This window comes from Eleutherodactylus coqui, chromosome 4, assembly GCF_035609145.1.
Source record: "Eleutherodactylus coqui strain aEleCoq1 chromosome 4, aEleCoq1.hap1, whole genome shotgun sequence".
Lineage (NCBI taxonomy): Eukaryota > Metazoa > Chordata > Amphibia > Anura > Eleutherodactylidae > Eleutherodactylus > Eleutherodactylus coqui.
The window spans coordinates 245,979,390-245,999,790 of NC_089840.1; the positions used below are offsets into that span (position 1 = coordinate 245,979,390).

Below are 20,401 nucleotides of genomic sequence, written 5' to 3' on the forward strand. Positions count from 1 at the left end.
TGATATACTGTTATAAAGAGCACTTCAAGTATCTAGATTTGTGTCTGATGATAAATCACATGGCCCTAAGAATTTCCTCCTCTATTTCTTATATACGTTCCAAGATCACGGCTTCATACATTTGCTGGGAAGCCTAACCATTCCTCAATAACTTTTTGGTTTCTGTCTGGTTCCTTATGATAACTTGTGGAATTACTTCGTAAGGTCTGCCTAGAGCATATGCCGAAAATGGCCCCTCCAGCATCCAAGCACTTTTGTAGACGAGTCTGCATGTTGGCGAAGACATCTGCTAATGCGACATAGATTATGGTAGCAACCTCCCACCGTATCAAGTCTTTGAGAGTGTCAATTGTTCTAGACTTATTGCTGTATACACGGCCTTTCGGTAAACTCCACAAGAAGAAATCAAGTGCCATCGAGTTTGATCATCTTGGCAGTCAGAGTTTTTTTTAAATTGAATTGGTTAAAGAAATAACTTTCAGTTTTCCTCCCGCTTGCACTAGACATGCGCCTCGTTGCACCACCTTGTTAACCCCTTTAGGTCATAGCCTATTTTGGTCCTAAGTATGCAACGGGGATCTCCATCTCTTTTTTTTCTTTTTACGTCGACATGGAAATATGAGGCTATTTTTTTGCGTGGCGAGCTGTGATTTTAATGGGACCGTTTTTGGGTATATATAATGCATTGTATAACATATTAAATGTTCTTTGGGGGACAGGGAGAGAACACAGAATTTTGCCATTTTTTGTTCTTTTTTTTCTGCAGCGTTAATCATACAGCATAAATGACACAATACATTTTTTCAGCGGGTCGGTATGAGTACAACAATACCGAATTTATTATTTTTAGGTTTTTCCACATCTTCACAATAAAAACACATTATATATAATTTTTACATAGTTGCATTCAAAGTGCCATAACTTTTTTATTTTTCCTTGGACAGAGATCTATGAAGGCTTATTTTTTTGCATGACCAGTTTTTTAGGTCCCATTTGGGGGTACATACACCTTTTTTGATCACTTATATTGTGTTATTTGGAAGGCGAAATTAAAAACCAAAACCAAATGAGTATTTGGCCTGTTTTTTAGAATTTTGTTTTCAATTTTTGCGGTGTAGGATTAATAGTGTGTTCAATTTATTGTATAGGTCATTACAAATATGATGATACCAAATATGTGGAATTTTAAAATTGTTTTATTTTTTTTTATGCAAACAGGTTTATTTATCCTTACACTCTCTGATTACTCCCAGAGTACTCCGTAACATCATAGGGTGAGTCATGTGACCCGCTGGAGTGCAGATTGCTCAGACTCCAGCAGATGCAATAATTAACAAATTGAGCACACATCATGTGACCAGAAACACGAAGCAGATGTAACCCAGCTATTGTGAATTAAGGCCCATTTACACCAGCCGATTATCGCAAAAGGAAAAAAAAAAACGCTAATCGGCGATCATTTTAGCGACAATCAGTGCATGTAAATGTGCGTCCATCGTCTGTTTTTTGGGCACTGCTGGCTGATCGTTAAATTCAGTCCAACCTAAAAATCGTCTCTCACTTTTATCAGTAGTTCTCCAAGGGGAGTGTTGATAGCATTGTTTCCCCTTGGAGAACAAAGGAACAAAGGATCTGAGGCCAGATAATAGCCTTGGGCTATTAGCTGCATTAGCTGTGATCAGGGAAGGCTTCATTTGCATACCTAATTGGTATTTAAGTAGCTGAGTAGCTACTTAAATACCAATTAATTTTTATGCAAAATGATCGCTCAAAGCTGTCACTCAAACTGTCATTTGAGCTATCTTTGAGCGATCATCGGCCTGTGTAAACCAGCCTTTAGATGTCTATTAAGAGCACCAAGCTGAACATTAATGTAATGTAACTTCTACATGTCTCTAACATCAGTCTATATATGCTTCTAAATGATCAGAGGAATGGCCTTCAACTGGTACATCTGTGCTGCCTCCACATCCATTTCAGTATTGCACAACTGTCTGTGCAGGATAAACTGGATCAGAGCTATTGCACGGGGTGCCATCATTTTGATGCTGTACTTTCAACCCTACTTTTGGATGGAGTACAGCTAGCACACTCCAAGTATGCTCTGTGGAGTGTGCTCCAGTAATGATGAACAGACAGAGCATGCGCCTCAGATATGCTCCCGGCAATGCTGAACAAAGAGAGCATGTGTTCTGCACTCCGAGTATGCTTGAAGTACAATGATGAACATACCTCATAGTGCTCTGAAAAAAATGAAAGCTGCTTTGTGATTGGTTACTATGGGTAACCATTTCTTTTTTTTTTTTTTTTATACAGACCGTTTTCCTAACTTTGTTCAGTTCAATTTTCATAGGGAACCAGACATAATTTACAAAGTTACTGAGGACTTTTAGGGCTTTCTAGCAAGGGAATTACACTAAAGTCTAAAGCTTCTTTTACACCTCGTTTTTCTCTCCAGCATCGCCAACATCTCAGCATGTAATATATGAGAGCTCCTTAGACTCTGCTTCACATGGTTCCGCTCTCTGTCAGTGTTTTTAGCTGGATTGACAAGCGTGGAACTCTGCACTTTTCTATCCAGCTAAAAAGACTGACAGGGACAAAACTACGTCTAATCGTAGACCAAAGAGGTCTCCATCTCACATTGTGAACCCTATGGTTTTGTCATGGTTTCCATCCCTATATATCTTTCTGCATAGAAGACGGAAACCCAAGATGGAGGCAATGCTGGAGAGAAAAACAAAGTGTGAAAGTAGCTTGGTAAGTATTTTCTTGCAGATTTTATTTTCAGTCTTCATGAGACCAAAGCATAGTCCTCCTTGGTGTCCTTGACTCCACCAAAAGAAAGGACTGTGAGGATGTACGCTCTATACAAAACAGTATATACGCTGTACATGTTTAATTCGACTTGCATCATAGCCTTTATGGTTATCATTGTATTGACTTGGCAAATCAACAATAAGGTCTAATTGGTTCTTTATGAATCAACTCATAAAAAATAGCCCCTAGTGGCAAGTGAATAGTTCTAATGTTAGCGTTATATGGGCATTGAGTCTGAGTCTCGGTCCAATGAAAGATGCTCATATCTGTAAGACTGGACAGCTTATGTTTGTGTGGTGCAAGGTCACTATGACTTACAAGTTTGTGCTTAGATATTAACAATAAGATCAGAGACCAAAATAAGAGTAAAGGCCCATTTAGACGCAATGATTGTCGCTCAAAAACCATCTTTTGAGCAACAATCATTGGGTGTAAATGTGACCATCTTTCACTTTTCTGCTGAACGATAAATTTCAGTTCGGCATGAAATCCATCCTTCAGAAGAACAGCTGGTAAGAAGGACCACATGCTGTGTTCTGCCCAGGGAGTGCTGATTACACTGTCTCAGCTGTCAGCCCCGCGGCAGAACAAAGGGAATTTATTCAGAGAACAGCGGGTGGTCTGTTCTCTGAATCCAGCTCCCAGTGGCTCACATGCTACTAATTGGTACTAATAGACATTAGTACCAATTAGTAGTTTATGCAAAATGATCGCTCAAAAGCCATCTTTTGAGCGATCATCTGAGTGTAAATGCACCTTAAGGAGGTCCCATAGAAACTCTAAAAACATCCCCTTCATAGTTTATGCTGATTCCATCAGCCTGAGGCCATGCTTAAAACTTCCTTCTCATTCTTTAATGTAGAGAAGGGCAGATCAGTCAGTCCTTTTGCCAAAGGCCCCTGGAGATGATGAGCCCTGAGGAAGCTAAAAACTTAGCGGAAGCCCATCATTCAATAGTCCTCATAGCAGCTGCCTATACATATAGGTACTATATATATACTGTTGTTAAGCGGAGAACATTTTAGTCCACAGGTTATGTTCCGACACAAGCAAGACAACACAAAAAAGCAAAGAAGAAAAACTAATAAAAGGTGCAGATTAAAGCATGCAATGATTGATTTCCATACCGATCCCATGTATCTTTCCCAGTTTTACAAATTAACGCCACCTGATCATTTTGGAACCTAAACATTGAGGGACAGAGACAGAGCTTACACCCAGAGACTGCAGAAGGATGGATCACATTATAATAAAGTTAGAAATAGAAAACAATAAGGAGACGGTTTGTCAACCTCTTTTGTGTTTTTTCCCCTCATCTATTACCCTACATTGATTTTATTGGGAACAGGCACTATAGTCCAGAAGGTGCAGATGGTTTCACTTTTGGAAATAAAGTCTGGGTCACAAGTATTTCACTTATTAAACTAGTTTCCATGTGGAAACCATGTTGAGTTGGCAAACACAGATTATCCCCATTGAATGGAGCTAATCCAGTTGTAGATCCACAGCACAATTCCAAGGATTAACCTTGGTTTTCAGGCTTGGATTCTACTCCAAATACATGGTGTGAGAGAAATCCACCATGTGAACATATTCTATTCTTACGTTGTAAGGCTCTATTTGCACTTCATTTTTGGCGTAAACTGGGCCGGTAGTCTGCTGCACTTTCAATATAAAGCCACACAGTTAAAAAAAAAATTGATTCCATTTGCCCCCCTTTGTTCTTAAAAATGCTGCACTTTTCAGCAATGTAGGCTCTACATGGTTATATAGTAGCATATATTGCAGACTCTCATCGGAGGTACACATCGGGAAAACCTCATATATATATCTCTAATTTAAGGCAAAACAGAATGGGGCATATATAGTTAGACCAGCATTTCATGCATTGGTCTAAGTAGAATGTACGCCCAGCTACGAGCGTCAAATGCATTAAGAGGCACAAGCCTCTTAATACATTTGTTTCATCCGGCGGCACTTCTGTGTGTCATGTGGGAACCTACACCGGCTAGGAGCTGGAGTAGGTTTCTAGTTTAATGTACATTATACTAAATGTGATGGACAAGTGTGGCCTCATCCCCTAATACTAGGTCCCATCCCCTTTTTGAAAAAGTTGGGGGACCTGGCGAAAATGCCTGAAAAGTTGTGATTTTTGTGTGTGCATGAAAAACGGCAACAGTTGTATATCATTAGACATGTACAGGGGCATAGTAGATCTGTCCTGTGTGTTTTAGAAGAACCTAGTGTATTGTAGCTCAGCTAAGCTGTTTTTGGCTTCTTACAAAAAAAAAAAAATGTATGCAGGTGGCAATGGCAACCACCAGATTTGTAGGTGAAAGATCAACTTTTTCATGTAGCTCACACTTAGATGTAATCAGTAAAGCTAACATTAGGCAGTGCTCATCTATCCCTGTCACTCCCATTGAAATGAATGAAAGCACGGCCACGCATGTGTGACCAGTGGTTTATTCACTTCAACATTAGAGATAATAGGCAGAATCCATCCTACATTGGGAATTAGGGAGACATGGGTCCACCATTTTCAGGATAGGTGGGAGTCCCAACCCTTGGACTACCACCGAGCTATCAGTTTTAGATGGGTGAAGACTTGTAAATTTATCAACTAACCGGATGACTCCCTTCAATATAAAGAATGACACACGTGGATTAACAACCACTGATGAAATAAAATCACACAATGCAAAGATAATATTGATACAAAGAGATATAATCTAAAAACAGACCGAAAAAGAAGAATGAGTAATTTTATGCAAGTTTTTCTTAGTTTTTTCAATGCCAAAATGCATCCTCAGCAACTTATCATTTTGGATTTCAGGATGGTTTATACTTTAATCTAATGTACAATCTTTTTCTCTCACGATTTAGTAAAATGCTTCCTTTTTCTATGTATGGCCTTTATGATATATAACTGCTTTACCACAAGCTTCCTAAAAACATTGCCTCTTTGAATGCGCAATCTTGGGGTAGGGCATTTCTCTGTGGGAGCGGTCGTAATGTGGACGTCATCTTATGAACCATACAGGTTTTTTTTTTTCTTTACTTAACATTTTTGTAAGACCGAGATTGAAAACATTATTACAAAAGGTAAAAGCAGAGTGGTATTGCTGGTAAATGTGTACCGTAGAGACACATAGGTCTGCATAGGAGCTGTAGACGCAAAACCATCTAAATCAAGATGGTCACAAAAGTTGTTTTTTAAATATTAGATGCATTGGAGCAATACAATAAGAAGATGGAGCAACTAAAAAAAAGGTAAAATCTGTTAAACAGGGCGATTCTAAAAGAAGGGTGCAAAACCAAAGCTAATTTCTTCATACATGTAGTGACAGAATGACATGAAAAGATAGAAGATCTCTTCAAGTTTTTATTGCACCTTACAGATGTTCAATGGGGGTGCTATTGTTGAGGTAAGAGGGATGACCACATGTTTAACAGTTATGTTATTCATGTTTTGTGCCTTCGGGAGCCAGGTTTGTTGAGCGGAGCCACGGATGAAAAAGGCAGAACCAACGTTGCTAAGCAGCACCCCCCAAAGTGTGAAAAGTAGGAGTAGTTCTAAGTTGGTGCAGTTGCTAAAAGAAAGTCAAAGTGTGGCGGGTTCTGCCCACCCCAGCTCCGTTTGTGTGGCTATGCCTTTTTCTGAGGGACGGGTGCTGCATATGTGAAATATGGAATTACATCTCCACACCTTGGAGTACAAGGAGTTCTGATAACGCCTGATCTAACTGCAGCACTGGAACACTGTCCGGTACCGCTCCCACTCCTGAGAGAAGAAGACTGTGTTTCCGTCAAAGTTCATCATTGTTTACACCCCCCCCCCCAAAAAAATGGGGTGGTTTTCTCTACTGGACTCTAAACAGCAAGGATGCAGCCTGGGGAACCCTGTGGGTGCACGTTTGCACAGCAGTACACGGTCTTGGTAAATCCAAGGCCCATGATAACTAGCAAGGCCAGTCCTACTCTGGAACTGGCAATTGAGACTGTTCAGCGTGATGTTCCTCTGGCTCTGGAGTGCCGAACTCCAGGCCTCACTGAACATTCCCCTGTCAGTCTTGATGTACAGCAACATGACAGATGTCAAGTTGGTAGTCCAATTCTGCTCAGACGCATCCTGGCCTAGCCTTCATTGATCCCACTGTAATGATGCATTTTTCAGGTTGTCTAGTGTCGCCAATAGGGTCACAACAAGCATCTGTATGGTGTATTAAAAACTTGAACAGTTCTTCTACCTTTTCATGTCATTCTGGCTGTTGCATGTCACTTCATCAGCTTTACTTCTCACCATTTCTCTTTGGATCACCCTGTACTGTTTGCATTAGATTGGTTACGTCTTTGGCCAGTAGGCGATGGGAGCCCAACCTTTACTTTCCGATGGGGTTATGTGAATTCTAGTAATGAAAGATTCTGAGAACTGCTTTATTAATTTGATGTTATCCCATTTTCTTTGTATAATTCCCCTCATCACTACCCTTCGGAGCCATGCAGACTAGAAGACCACAATCAAAGGTTGTGTGGTGAATTCGTAACATTTTGATTTTTCTGCACTAGTGAGTTCTGTGTTTTGTCAAATGTGACACTTCCGCTTTTAAAAAACCCAAAGGATTGCAACATAAATCTGTTTTAAATAAAAGATGAAGCAGATAAAACAGGAAATGCGGTCAAAATGACGGCACTGCCATCTTATTACTCACTCTATGATATAATTCTGTAGCTCATGAAAAAACTTGGGATAGTCTATTAGCAAGACATATATACACTACACGGTCTTCATTGTTATCCAAGCCACATCCAAAATAAACTATTCATTCATGAGGAGCGATCCTTAACTTGAATTTACTCCAAGGGTGTTGTCCCATTAAGATTGCCCATGCCCACATGCCTTATTCTGGCATATGGGCATCATAAAGTGCGGTTGCAGTCCGAAGACCTCCACTAATCTGAGTGGAAAGCTAGTGCAAAAAGCAGCTCCTGCTTTGAAGAGGTCAATGCCATTATGTATTACATGCTTGCCCATTCAAATAAGTTGGTACAACGCAATACCACATTTCTCCTGTAGTAGACACCACTGCAGGAGAAACGAGGAGCAGTCCATCGATCACCACTGATTGACGTTATTTAGAGAAAAAGTTGTTCTGCTTTTATTGTTTTTGGTCACCTTAGGATTCCCATTATTATTATTTTATCCTATGTTGAATGTATATTGGTTTATCTGCTCTATTATAGGCCCTAACATGTAACCACAGCAAGAGAACAGCAATGTGCCGCCATTTGGACATTACTTGGTAAAGTTACTTACTTTTTGATTTTTTTCAATAGCCCAGTTTCATTTTTCTTTATATCACTGACAATTTTCTGGAGCTGCCTACATGAAGAAGGAAAAAAAAAGTAAAAGCATGGTCAGTCATTATTGTTATTTCTAAGGCTGGTTTATCAGATGTAGACAGATTTCAGTGTGTTATTGTACAAAGCCTACCACAATATCTTAAAAAGGGGTTCCCTGAACTAAACTACTGATGACCTATTGACCAAATGGGTCATTAATAGTTGATCATCAGAGGCAGGCCACTTGGGATCCCCACAGATCAGCTGATGGAAGTATGCTGCAGGCACTTTAGTTCATATCACGCACAGGGCCATACATTGTATACTGACTGTGCTTGGTATAGCAGCTCAATTCCATTCACCTGAATGGGACTGAGCTATGTTCAGGCCAAGTGACGCCGCATAATTTAAAATAGGTCATGGTGTTCTCCCAAGAGCCATGGCCTCTTCAGTCAGCATGGATCTTGAGCAGCCAACTCCCAACTATCGATGATCTATCTAAGGATAGCTTATGAATAATTTAGCCCTGGAAAACCTTCTTAAATCTGTAATTTTTGTGTTTACATTACAGTTTTACCCAATACCTGGCATTAGATCAAACTTGAAAAAACAAAACCGGTCATCTGCATTTTAGGGTACTTTTATATGTGCCATTTTAAGGCCGTCATCGAAGTCAAAACCAGGAGCGAGTTCAACAAAAATAGAATCTTTTCTATATACTTTACCTCTCTTTATGATCCGCTCCTGACAAAAACAGCAGATACCCTAATAAAATCAACGATCTATGTAGCCTTCATGACAAACACCTGGTGGTATGCAGGAAATGTATTTGAGGAAATGAAAGAAAATCTTAAGCAGGTCAAGTTAGCAAGACGTATTGTTATCAGACATGTATAGAATGACCTGCGTTGAAAACTCTCCGTAAAAGTTAGCTTAGGGTGGCTTTAAACAGGACAATCTCTAAAGCGAATGTAGCAGTTATTCCTTATAAACACGACCACCAATTGGGTGACTAGCAAGAATTGGTTCACTGATTGGCTCTCGCATTTTTCTGAACATTTTGCCCTCCCACTTAATGCTTATTGATTCCCAAAAACACAGGTATATGCAAGTGATCCTCTACAGAACAATCCTTATTCCCCCCCCCAATGTTAATCCAGAGGAAGGCAACTATGTTACTATGTATGCTTAGCCAATGAAGAATTATGAAGAAGTTTGGCCAATGTGGAGATTTTTTTCCTTACATTACAGGCTTTATAGACATTACAGGTGATTAACACGGCACCATTGTTGTTCAATTAATTGCTCCATAGAAATAAAAGCAACAGTTGTTCCATGTAAACATGCAGGAATGGAAGATCTGGAGAGCGCCACTTATAGGTAGTAGGTGAACAGTAAACTTGGGATAGTTTACAGCAGAGAGCACATGGAAAGTTGCTGAGAAATTGCAGTAGTCGCAGGTAAGGGAAAACCCTGTCCCAATGAAGGGACAGCAGACAAGAGCATGCATGGAGAAAAGCTGGGGGGGGGGGGGGTGAAGCCCCTAGAAGCAGTGGCAATGTAAAGGAAGAAAAGGAATGACTCCTGCGCTCAAGGTGACCCGTGAAGTACCAAGTGTTACTGGTGTAGTTCGTGGGACGCGATTGAAAGTAACAGAGCCCTCTGTGATAAGATAAACATAAATTTATTAAACAGATCTCCAGGTGACAGCGCAACGCATTTCGGAGCTATTCCTACTGCCTATCAATTCATCTACTCTTATCATACACTGTGTCTTATCTATTTTTATCGCGATGTTTTATCCATATAAGTTATCTTGTGCTTTAGAAAGGAGCGTCTAAGCTCCGAAACGCGTTACACTGTCACCTGGAGCACTGTTTAATAAATTTATGTTTATAGAGCCCTCTGTGATAGGGCTAGCCAACAACTTTCCGGGGAGGTGTGTGCCCATTCGGTGTGCACCTTCCACTGAATGCCGATTGGTTCCCACCTTTTTTTCCCTAACATTTTACCCTTCATCTTAATACTCTGGTTCCTGAAAACACAAATACATGAGAGTGATCCTTGACTTAGCACTCCCTGCTGGCTTTGAAAGGACAGTCGGTGTTGTGGTCTCTTGCTGGTTTGGCCTTCGAAAGAGCACGTTGTTCAGTGGACTCAGCAACCAATGAGTGTGCTTTGGGGAGGAGTTGAAATTTCAAATACATGCCTGCCAAAGAACCTTACATCCCCTAACTAGTCAATGAATGACATTTCAACCCATGTAAGTGCTCCCAACAATTCTTTCAGCAATTGCAAAATTGAACAATAAACTATGCTCCGTGTAAAAGCACACAAACAACAATGGTTTTAGGCTTTAGTGACTATTTTGAGCAACTTTTCAAATGATACCGTAGTTGTTCCAGATAGAGCCACCCTTAAGGCCAATTTACACGCAACGATAGCCTTTTGAACGAACAACTTAACTTTTTTTGCTTTCAAATGTTGAGCATTTATCATTTGAAATCCTTGCCATTTCCCTCATTAGCTGTGTAAACACTGTATATGTTGTTTGCTCAGGTTGGCGTGTGTTTATGCAAAGAACCTCTCTGCAGGAGGTTTTTAATTAGTGCAAAAAAAAAGCCATTGTCTACTGTGGCATGAGACATTGTGATTAGCTGGCAAACGATTACCCTTTCCTTTAAGTCCTTGAAAGACTGAATGACTGAAGGAATGCTGTTTAAACCTAATGACATGCGAACGAACTAACAACTATTTTTGACAAATAGTTTTGATGCTTGACAAAGATCTGGAAACAGATCGAAACGTTGCATGGGTGATGTTGAGGAATAGAACGTTGGTCTTTTACTGCATCCTCTTTGCTGCCGTGGATTTACTTTTCTCTCAGCCTTTAGTAAACTAGGTGTTCAGCACAATATACAAGTTTAAAGGGGCTTACTCATACTCAGATATTGAGGAGCAATCCTCAGAATAGGTCATCAACATCAGATTGATGGGAAGTTCCTGTCATGCCCACCACCGATCAGCTGTTTGTAGAGGACATGCTCCTCACTTGAGTGCTGTGCCTCTTCTCAGTCATGTAACATCATGTTTATCAGTCAAATGGCCTGAGAGCAGCTTAGTCTCATTGAAATGAATGGGATTGAGTCGTTATACTTGGTACTGCCACTATACAATGTATGGTGCTGTGCCTGGTATGCATTGAAGTGAATGGTGGACCGCCACCAATCTGGTATTGATAATCTAAGTCAGTGTTTCCCAACTCCAGTCCTCATGGAGCCCCAACAGGCCATGTTTTTGGGATATCCTATAGTAAGAACACCTGTTGCAATACTGAGGAAATCCTGAAAACATGACCTGTTGGGGCTTCACGAGAACTGGAGTTGGGAATCACTGATCTAAGTCATCAATATTTAAGTCTCGAAAAAAAACTTTCAACCAAATGTAGACACGGACATAAACCAAAAATGTGCATCAGGAAGGGCATCCTTTCTCCTTACGGAGAGCACCTAGAAGGTGTATGGAGACTTATAAGGCCATCCATGCTCCTCTGGGAAATATGCAAAAAGGGAAGATAGAACAATACCTCTACAGTGCCACTTATTGCAAGGCAGCAGTCCTGCAAGTCAACATGAGACCTTTTAGACAAGCCTTAAATGAGAGCACCTTCCAATACCTAGCGCTGTAGAGGTATTGTTCCATATTCCTTATTTACAAATTTCCCAGAGGAGCATGGATAGCCTCAGAAGTCTCCTCACTTACCTTCTAGATGCTCACCTTAAACGATATCCTTCCTAACCCAGGTCAATAGGCTTCTCACTAGCCAAGCCAGAAACCTTCTGCATACTGACGAGGGCCAAAAACCATGAAACAGCTGTCTGTGTATGGTATTTTAGCTTGGCTAGCAATGCCCAGTCATTGTTTTAAGGCTTGTCTACAAGGCCTGACATTGACTTGCAGGAAAGCTGCCTTCCAATAGGTGGCGCTGTAGAGGTATTGTTCCATCTTCCCCATTTCCAAACCAATGATAGCAAATACAGAGAAAAAACAGAAAAAAAAAAACTGGTGACACAGGGTTGTAATGTTACCTTTAAGAAGCCTGTAATACAGATCCATATTACAAATGTGTTACAATCGGCCGTATATATTATATATCTTTCTCAAAAGCAAATATAAAAGGGATAATACAAAAAGCTATAGCTTTGACTAATGTTATCTCATGAGATCCGTTGCATTGGGGAATGTGTGTAAAATATTTGTATTTCTCTATTTATATCCACCCATATTTACATGGCAAACATGAAGACACAATGGAGAGATTTTGCAGACTGTTGCCACTACATACAGACCCCATGAAGCATGCCCTGATGTCCTTGTTTCCAGGCGCCTCATGTACAATGTCCGGTAATGTGATTCATGGCAGCGTTCTTGTTTGTAAACACAGGTATATTTTCAGAAGACACAGCGGCTCTTTCGCAGGCCGATCTTCCATTATCCCTGCTCAACGAGTCATGTTTGATCTATTCTAAAAAAAATATTCCGCGGACAACAGCAAATAGGCAAGAACATAAGAAGCTTGTGGGGATTACATAAACCATGCAGACAACGCCGGACTGTGTACATGCCCAACAGAAATGTACTCGTTATACCAACGTGTTCTTCCAATACCGTAACAATCACATGTGTTCTACCAAGCTAAAACAATTCAAAGCTACTTTAGGAAACCACAGACATAGCGGCATTATTTACTATACCAACATGTTTTTGCTATAACCTATTAATGGATAGTCCAGGTTTAGAAAAAAAAAAAAAAGTTCAGCGATTTTCCAGAAACAGCGCTACTTACATACCAGAGAGAATCCCTGGACATAAATTGCGCCAATTCTGTAAAAATGCAGACCACCTTTTTTCTTTCTAATGCTAGACGATCCCTTTAAATCCCATATTTATGTATTAAAGGAGTCATTCAGCTAGGAAATTCCCAAATGGAGCAGGAAACTGGAACCACCGAGCGCAGATGTGATATCACCCTTATTGTATATTGCCAAGCGAATATACCATAGTCAGTAGCAAAACAAGCTGCCTATTTTGCACCAGTAAAGCAGGTTGCAATGTCCTGAACTCCTTGCATACTCACGGCCGGCAGTTCTCATGTACTGTATTTTCTCCTGTTTCATTGACTGATAGAGATTGGTCATCCTTCTGTACAACACAGACTGGGAAGATGAACTTAGGCTGCTTTCACATCTGCGTCGGAACTACTTCCTTCGCAGAATTAGATCACATTACGGTTTAAATGTTATTATAATACAGTATCAGTAAGAGCGATAATTTTATGGCTGGGCTCACATCTATATTCAGGTTTACGTTTCCATCATTGAATGACAGCTGAGCGTTGCCTGCGATTGGTTACATCGCTCAGCCAATCACAGCAGAGCTTTCTGGAGGTGGGGATTTTTCGATCCCCGGCCGACAGAAGACGACTGCTGGGGCTGGACAGAAGAGCCGGACTGCTCTTCTAGGTGAGTAAATTTTTAATTTGTTTTTTGCAGCTAGGGCTGATTTTCAGGGAAGGGCTTATATTTCAAACCCTTCCCCGAAAGGGATTGCTGCAGAGGTTGCCTGCAACCCATTGCTGTCAATGGGGCCGCAGCAGCAATGGGAAAGCATTGTGGACTTCTGCCACAGCTGTGACAGCTGAGGCAGAGAATTCCATCATCTCCACAGGGATGAAGGAATCCCCTGCCACAGCTGTGACAGCATTGTCAGAAGTCTGCAATGTACGCCCTATGTTTTCAATAGGGCTGGTGCTGCTGCCGCCGGCCCCATTGAAAACAACGAGCGATATCGCAGATTTTTCTTAGCTTGAGTGAAAAATCGAAATATGGGGCGTGAAACCATCGAAAATCATTGTTTTCATAATCATGAGCTCTCACTCGCTCTCGCATCACAAGAAAACATATCGCTAGTGGGTAGGCACCCTTGGGGGGTAGGGGGGGGGGGGGAGGAAGATAAAAATTCATGACCTCTGCAAAAGTTCACCTTTTGCCACTTAAGAGATACATCGATGTAACACTAACAGTTAGAAACACTTCTAGGGTTCTAAAAAAGATGAGGAGCACAAGGCCCGAGACTTTTTCTGTGTGTGTGTATGGATGTATACACATTAACCCTTTCCAATCCACTGTCTGACGTCTGAAGACATTCTGATTGAAGGCTGTACAGCTCCGATGTCAAAAGACGTCCAGCAGGGTATTCTTACTGTATATTACTGGCCGCTCTGTTGTCTGGGGCCTCTCCAGCATGTCCCATACCGCAGTACTGGCTTTAGCCAGCAGATGTCGCCATTGTATAATGGCAGAAAGAGAAAGCCCCTTAGGAAACCCTGAATCCAAAATTGGATTGCAAAGGGTTAATTCTCCAAGACATTATATCAGTAAAAGAACTTTTATAACACAACAGGCTTAGATACAGCGGCTTGTCTTCATATAGGATAGCATAGCTGTATAACACAGTTCTCAATTTTGGGCCAAGTGGTTACCCTACCACATAGGTATACTGCAGCACCTTTGCAAGGATAGCACCATGTATATATGTATTTTATATCTTAGCCACAAATCTTGACCTAGACCCCCCATCAGTTGGCTATCTACTTAATGTGCACCTTGTTCCACCATTGCTTCAATGTTTCCTGGTAATCTCACCAGGTCTAAACTCTGAGAAGCAAATCATCATCATGTACAATGTAAAATGAAAGCAAGCTTTGGATTCTGTACGTATGCAAGAACTGCTTCTATTTATAGGAGTCTGGAGCTTAGATCCAGACACCCGTTTTGCTGACATTTCGCTAATTCGCAGGTGCTCATTAAAAATAATCACATTTGTCGTTGTAATTTTTCCGGCTTAAATTGTTTAAAATGAACTTCAGTGTTATTATTACATAATCCCCCGCTCCCCGGACAATGCAGAGATTGCTACTTTGTAATTTTTCAGATTTTTTTTTTTTTTACTCCATGCCAGCGGATTTGTAATTATATAGAAGAAAGTCTGGCTGCTACACAGGGAAAAAAAAAAAGAAAAAAAAAAAGTGTAGCCTTAATTAGTATAGAATTCCCCCGCCACTCTTTATTGAGAAACACAGCTGTGAAATTCTTACACTTATTACTAATATCACCAAAATAACACAATGCAGCTGGTTTAGGTTCATAAATGAGAATATTGGAAACTTTATTTTTTTGTTACTACAGTGAAAACAAAGTTGTGCGAGGTTTAAGAAAAGAAGTAACCCCCTCTTTTTTTTTTTTTCAAAAAACGAAGCCACTTTTGGCCATGGTCTGTGTCTAGTATAGCTCAGTCCAACTCACTTCAGTTGGTTTGGCTGCAATACCAAACCCAGTCTATGGTCAAGAGTGGTGCTGTTTCTGGTCAAAGACCTTTTTTCTTATGTCATATGACACCTTTAAAGTAATCCTCCAGTTTCAGGACAAAATTCTGGGGTATAGTACATGCAGTTGTTCTTCTTTGCTGGGCTTTTAGGCCTCATGTCCACGGGGAAAATTAGGCCCGCTACGGATTCTCCATGGACAATCCGCAGCGGGCTGAAAATAACAATTACTCACCTCTCCGCACGCTCCGAGTCTTCCCTTCTTCGCGGCTTGATCTTCTTTCCGTCGCGGCCGGATCTTCTTTCTTCGGCCCGGCGGATGTGCTCGGCACGTCGGTTGCGTGCTGCGCGCATGCAGCGGGCACATCCACCGGCCCGAAGAAAGAAGATTCGGCCGCGACGGAGAGAAGATCAAGTCGCGAAGAAGGGAAGATCCGGAGCAGGTGAGTATATTCTGATTTTAGATCTCCTGCGGATACGGACGGCTTCCATAGGCTTCAATAGAAGCCTGCGGGAGCCGTCCCCGCGGGAGACCCGCACCTAAATGGAGCATGGTCCATTTTTTTTCATTCTCCAGATTTTTTAAATTCACTTTTATTGACCATCCGCGGGTATTTATCTACCCGCGGGTGGTCAATGCATCCCTATGGGATGCGGATCCGCGTTCGGGTGATCCGCTGCGGATTTTAATTATGATTTTGCCCGTGGACATGAGGCCTTAAGGAAACAGTTCTGGATCTCCTTTTCAGCTCTGCCAGACGGCCAACACAGTCTTCAGACGACCTTCTCCCCACAGTGCATTGGTAGTATTTGACTACCAATATATTATGCCTGCTCTGATTGGCCAGAGCTGCTCATGTGATCAGCATTATCCAATCACAGAGTAGTGCACAGTATGTATTAGGTAGTTAAAAAATTGCAGCAGCCGTGTTTGATGCCAAAAACTGGGCCAGAAACCAATGGATTGGTGGGAAAGCATAGAAGACCAACTGTACGTGTTATAGCCTCAACCGCTCCGGTCTTGGGAAAGAATTATGCCCCAAGACAATAGGCTTGCTTTAAGCAGTACTATCCAGCTAAAATAGGATTTCCTCATTCTAGTCTTAAGATCAATGACACCATTTTCTGCAGCTTATAGTCTGAAGATGGGACCCAAACTACATACAGAACTAAATAAAAATGGTTTCTTGGGATAAAAAAAAATAAATCTGTTTTTTGTCCTCCAGAAACAGTGCCACTCTTGTCCACAGGCTGTGTCTGGTATTGCTTTACGGTAATTTGTTTTTATTACCTCCCCAGCAAGCTGGGTACTCATTTACCGACCTCGGAAGGATGGAAGGTTGAGTCAACCTTGAGCCTGCGAGGATTGAACCCGCAACCTTCAAGTTGTGAGCAAGAGCGTAGGACTGCATTCTGCTACCTTAACACTCTGGGCCACACAAGGCTCTAATGACAAGCATAGATGTTGACAAAACCTTACTGACATATACCCCTATTCTATAGAATCTTGTATATGCTATACTCTGCGACCAACTCATGGGTTTATAAGTGTTGTATGAGAGGAAGTAAAACGTCCACTTCCCATCCAGAAACAGCCCCACTCATCCCCCCGCAGTGTCTAGTGTTGTAGCTTAGGGATCATAACCCCAATGATTGTTACTACTAGACTGGGGGATTCCATCTGGGCGTTACATCTCAGCTACTGAAAACCACACTGTGACGGAACCCCAAAATGGAAATGAATGGAACCATTCACTGTTATTCATAAAGCAGTTAGCATTCTGGTGTCCCTTTTCAGGGGTTCCATTCATCGCCATTATATTTGGAGTATTGAGTAACGCTATTGTATACCCCAAATATAATAGCAACTAACAGAATCCTTATAAAATAGACACCAAAGTGGTGTCCATTTGACAAATGCCAAGTGAATGGTTGCATTAGTTTACGTTTGGCGTTTCCGTCACAATGCCGTTTTTGGCAGCTGTGATGGAACCCCTCTGATGGAATTCCACAGCGTAAAGAAAACACTATGGGAACGCTCCCTAAAGCCGCTTTCACACGGCCGAAAAACTCACGCTAGTTTTGTACGTTGCCAGATGTACAAATCTTGCTCGAATATGAGCCCCATTCTTTTGGAGTCATATACATGAGCGATGTTTCCACGCACCGCAATGTTGCTGAGAGTGATATCGGCCCGAGTTTAGGTGGCCTTAGTCTGACTGCCAAGTATCTCACAGGGGAACACTGGTTCTCTGAAGAGACTCAGGGGGTGTATGGAGACTTACTTTTAAGCAATGTCAGAAAAAGTTTGCAAATTAGCTCACACCATTCAAACCATAGACTTCTCCTAAAGGAGGTACGACCACCTGTAGACAAACTGTTTCGGGGCTCTTGTCCTTTATCAGTACACAGGAGGGGATTGGTTGGAGGTCTCAACTAGAGATTAAACAGATGTTCCATTTAATGGGTTTTTTAGAAAAAAATTGACATCTAAACAGGCTGTAAAAATGTGATCTGCCGCTTTAGTCTTTCCATTACGCTTCATTTAGGTAAGCGTTTTCTCGCAGCTATCAGACGCGAGAAAACATCGCCGGAAAATAGCGACCATATAAAGCATTGGATTCCAATACATTCATTTACATGAATGATTTTTAGCAGTGAGAAAAAAAATTGCGATTGAAAGATCGCCAAATCGCCAGCAATTTTCAGCCGCAATTTTTCCCTGCAGCGTCAAAAGATAGGTTATGGCCTATCTCTTGACGAACATCGCAAGAGGATCCTATAGATTCCTATTGGAGCTAAAAAAAAAAAAAAACAGGGAGGAGGAAGTTTACCTGCTCTGGTGCTCATACAGAAGACAGCTAAATAGAGCTACTCTGCCAACTGCCACTGCAGCGTCCCTCTCACGCGATGCGGCCATGTGAATAGACCATAAACGCTAATTCCTTTTGGAATTAGATCGCGGCAAAGCAGCATTGCCGTGGTTTTTTGACGTGATGCGACCTGCGTGAAAAGACATCGATCATGTGAAAGAGGCCTAAGAACTAAGACTTAAAAACTCAAAATAGAAACCCTACTTGGTACATAATTATATGTCAATGGGATTTGTCAGGATTAATTGGGATCGGTCATGGCAGCCATGTTCCTGGAAAGTGGTGGCAGGTTTTTAAGTTCAAATATACTTTGTAGAATGTAATACTTGTTCTCTTTGGCATATTTGTGTGTTGTGGGGTTTCCTTTCTTCTCCCTGCTTAATTTATATGGCATAATTATATATATATATATATACACACACACACACCATATATACTCGAGTATTAGCCGACCCGAGTATAAGCCGAGACAATAAGTTTCACCACTAAAAACTGGGAGAACTTATTGACCCGAGTATAAGCTGAGCTATACTCCAGTATATACTAGGTTAAAAAAACCTCCATACTCACCTCCCAGCCGGCATCTGTGTGACGAGCTTTAATTCTCCCCGCTGTCATCCCCCGCTGTCCTCTCTGCTTGGCTCTGTCAGTGCTGTGTAAGTAAGCGCTGTGATTGGATTGAGCGCCAGCCAATCACAGCTGGCGTTCAATCCAATCACAGCGCTTACTTACACAGCACTGACGGCAGGGGATTTGAAAGCCGAGCAGGGAGAGGACAGCGGAGAGAATTATAAAGCAGCTTGATTGGCTGTGAATGATCAATCACTGGCTGTGATTGGCTGACGCTTGATCCAATCACAGGTGTTACTTACACAGCGCTAATGGAGGCGGATGACAGAGCTGAGCAAAGAGAATGGCGGGGGATGACAGCGGAGAGAATTCAAGCAGCCTACCGCATCGCCGCCGGAGACACAGACGCCGGCTGGGAGGGGAGTATGGAGGGTTTTTTTTTAGCCTTCCTTGACTCGAGTATAAGCCGAGGTGGGCTTTTGCAGCACAAAAAAAGTGTACTGAAAAACTAGGCTTATACTCGAGTATATACAGTATATATATTAAAAAACATGCCTTAAAAAGGAAAATCAACCTTTTTATGCATATTTTTTGGGGGCATGGTTTTTAAAAAAAATAACGCAATGAGTGAATCAAAATTCAGCGTTTTTGTAACATCTGACTTGCGGTTTCCTTTTCTTCTTTCTCTTTTTGCATTATGTGAAAGTGCTTCATCAGATGCAGTGTAATGTATTCTCCAATTTTTAAGGGAAAAAACTCCATAACACGGTGGTGCATTAAGCGCAATACTTATGGCACACACATGCTTGTGGCCCTGTACAGTCCCCTGTGCAAAGCTCCACTGAATGCACGATGCCTACTGCGTGACTGTCACGGCTGCCTCTCGTTCACGCGATTTGCGGCCATGCTGTGGCCGTGACACAGCTGGCCGAAAATTGTTGCGCCGGTGTGAAAGAGCCCTTATGCTGAGATTTCTACAAAACTGCATCGAAAAGCTGCAATTTTTGCAAAGCCATGCCCATTCCTAATGCATTTCGGTTGTCCAAAGAAAAAAAAAAGTTCTATTTTTCAGCGTAATTGCAAAAGGTCCCCATACAAGTCAATGGAGGGTGCATAAATGCACACGCAATATACGAGGAGATGCGTGACACAATGCATAATTCCACCGGAAAAAGAACATACCTGGAACTAATGAGCAATTTCAAGTAGTGCGTTTCTTTGCCAGCTAATCAAATGCAGAGAAAGCACACTAAATTTCACTATGTGCCCAAATAAGCCTTGTTCAGTGTGTAGATACGTTGCGCTGAGGTTCCCACAAATGCTTATGCTTGTGTGAAGCCAACCTAAGTCTAACATTTGATTCAGCCCTGTCCTTCAAACCGTATATACAAGTCCTCAGCGTTTTCTGCTG

The 20,401-nt window shown here is 41.6% G+C and overlaps 1 protein-coding gene across 2 annotated transcripts in view; it reads right to left on the reverse strand.

Annotated features, from left to right (window-relative positions):
- BLNK (B cell linker) overlaps positions 1-20,401 on the reverse strand; it is a 64,177-nt gene that overhangs the window by 40,660 nt on the left and 3,116 nt on the right. Inside the window, exons 2-3 of one of the 2 annotated variants that reach the window (XM_066601009.1) lie at positions 8,138-8,203; positions 3,948-4,004 (exon numbers count right to left, since the gene is read on the reverse strand). In XM_066601009.1, the coding sequence (XP_066457106.1) occupies positions 3,948-4,004; positions 8,138-8,203 (123 nt within the window). The remainder of the gene's footprint in view (positions 1-3,947; positions 4,005-8,137; positions 8,204-20,401) is intronic. The other variant, XM_066601010.1, reaches the window with a different exon arrangement.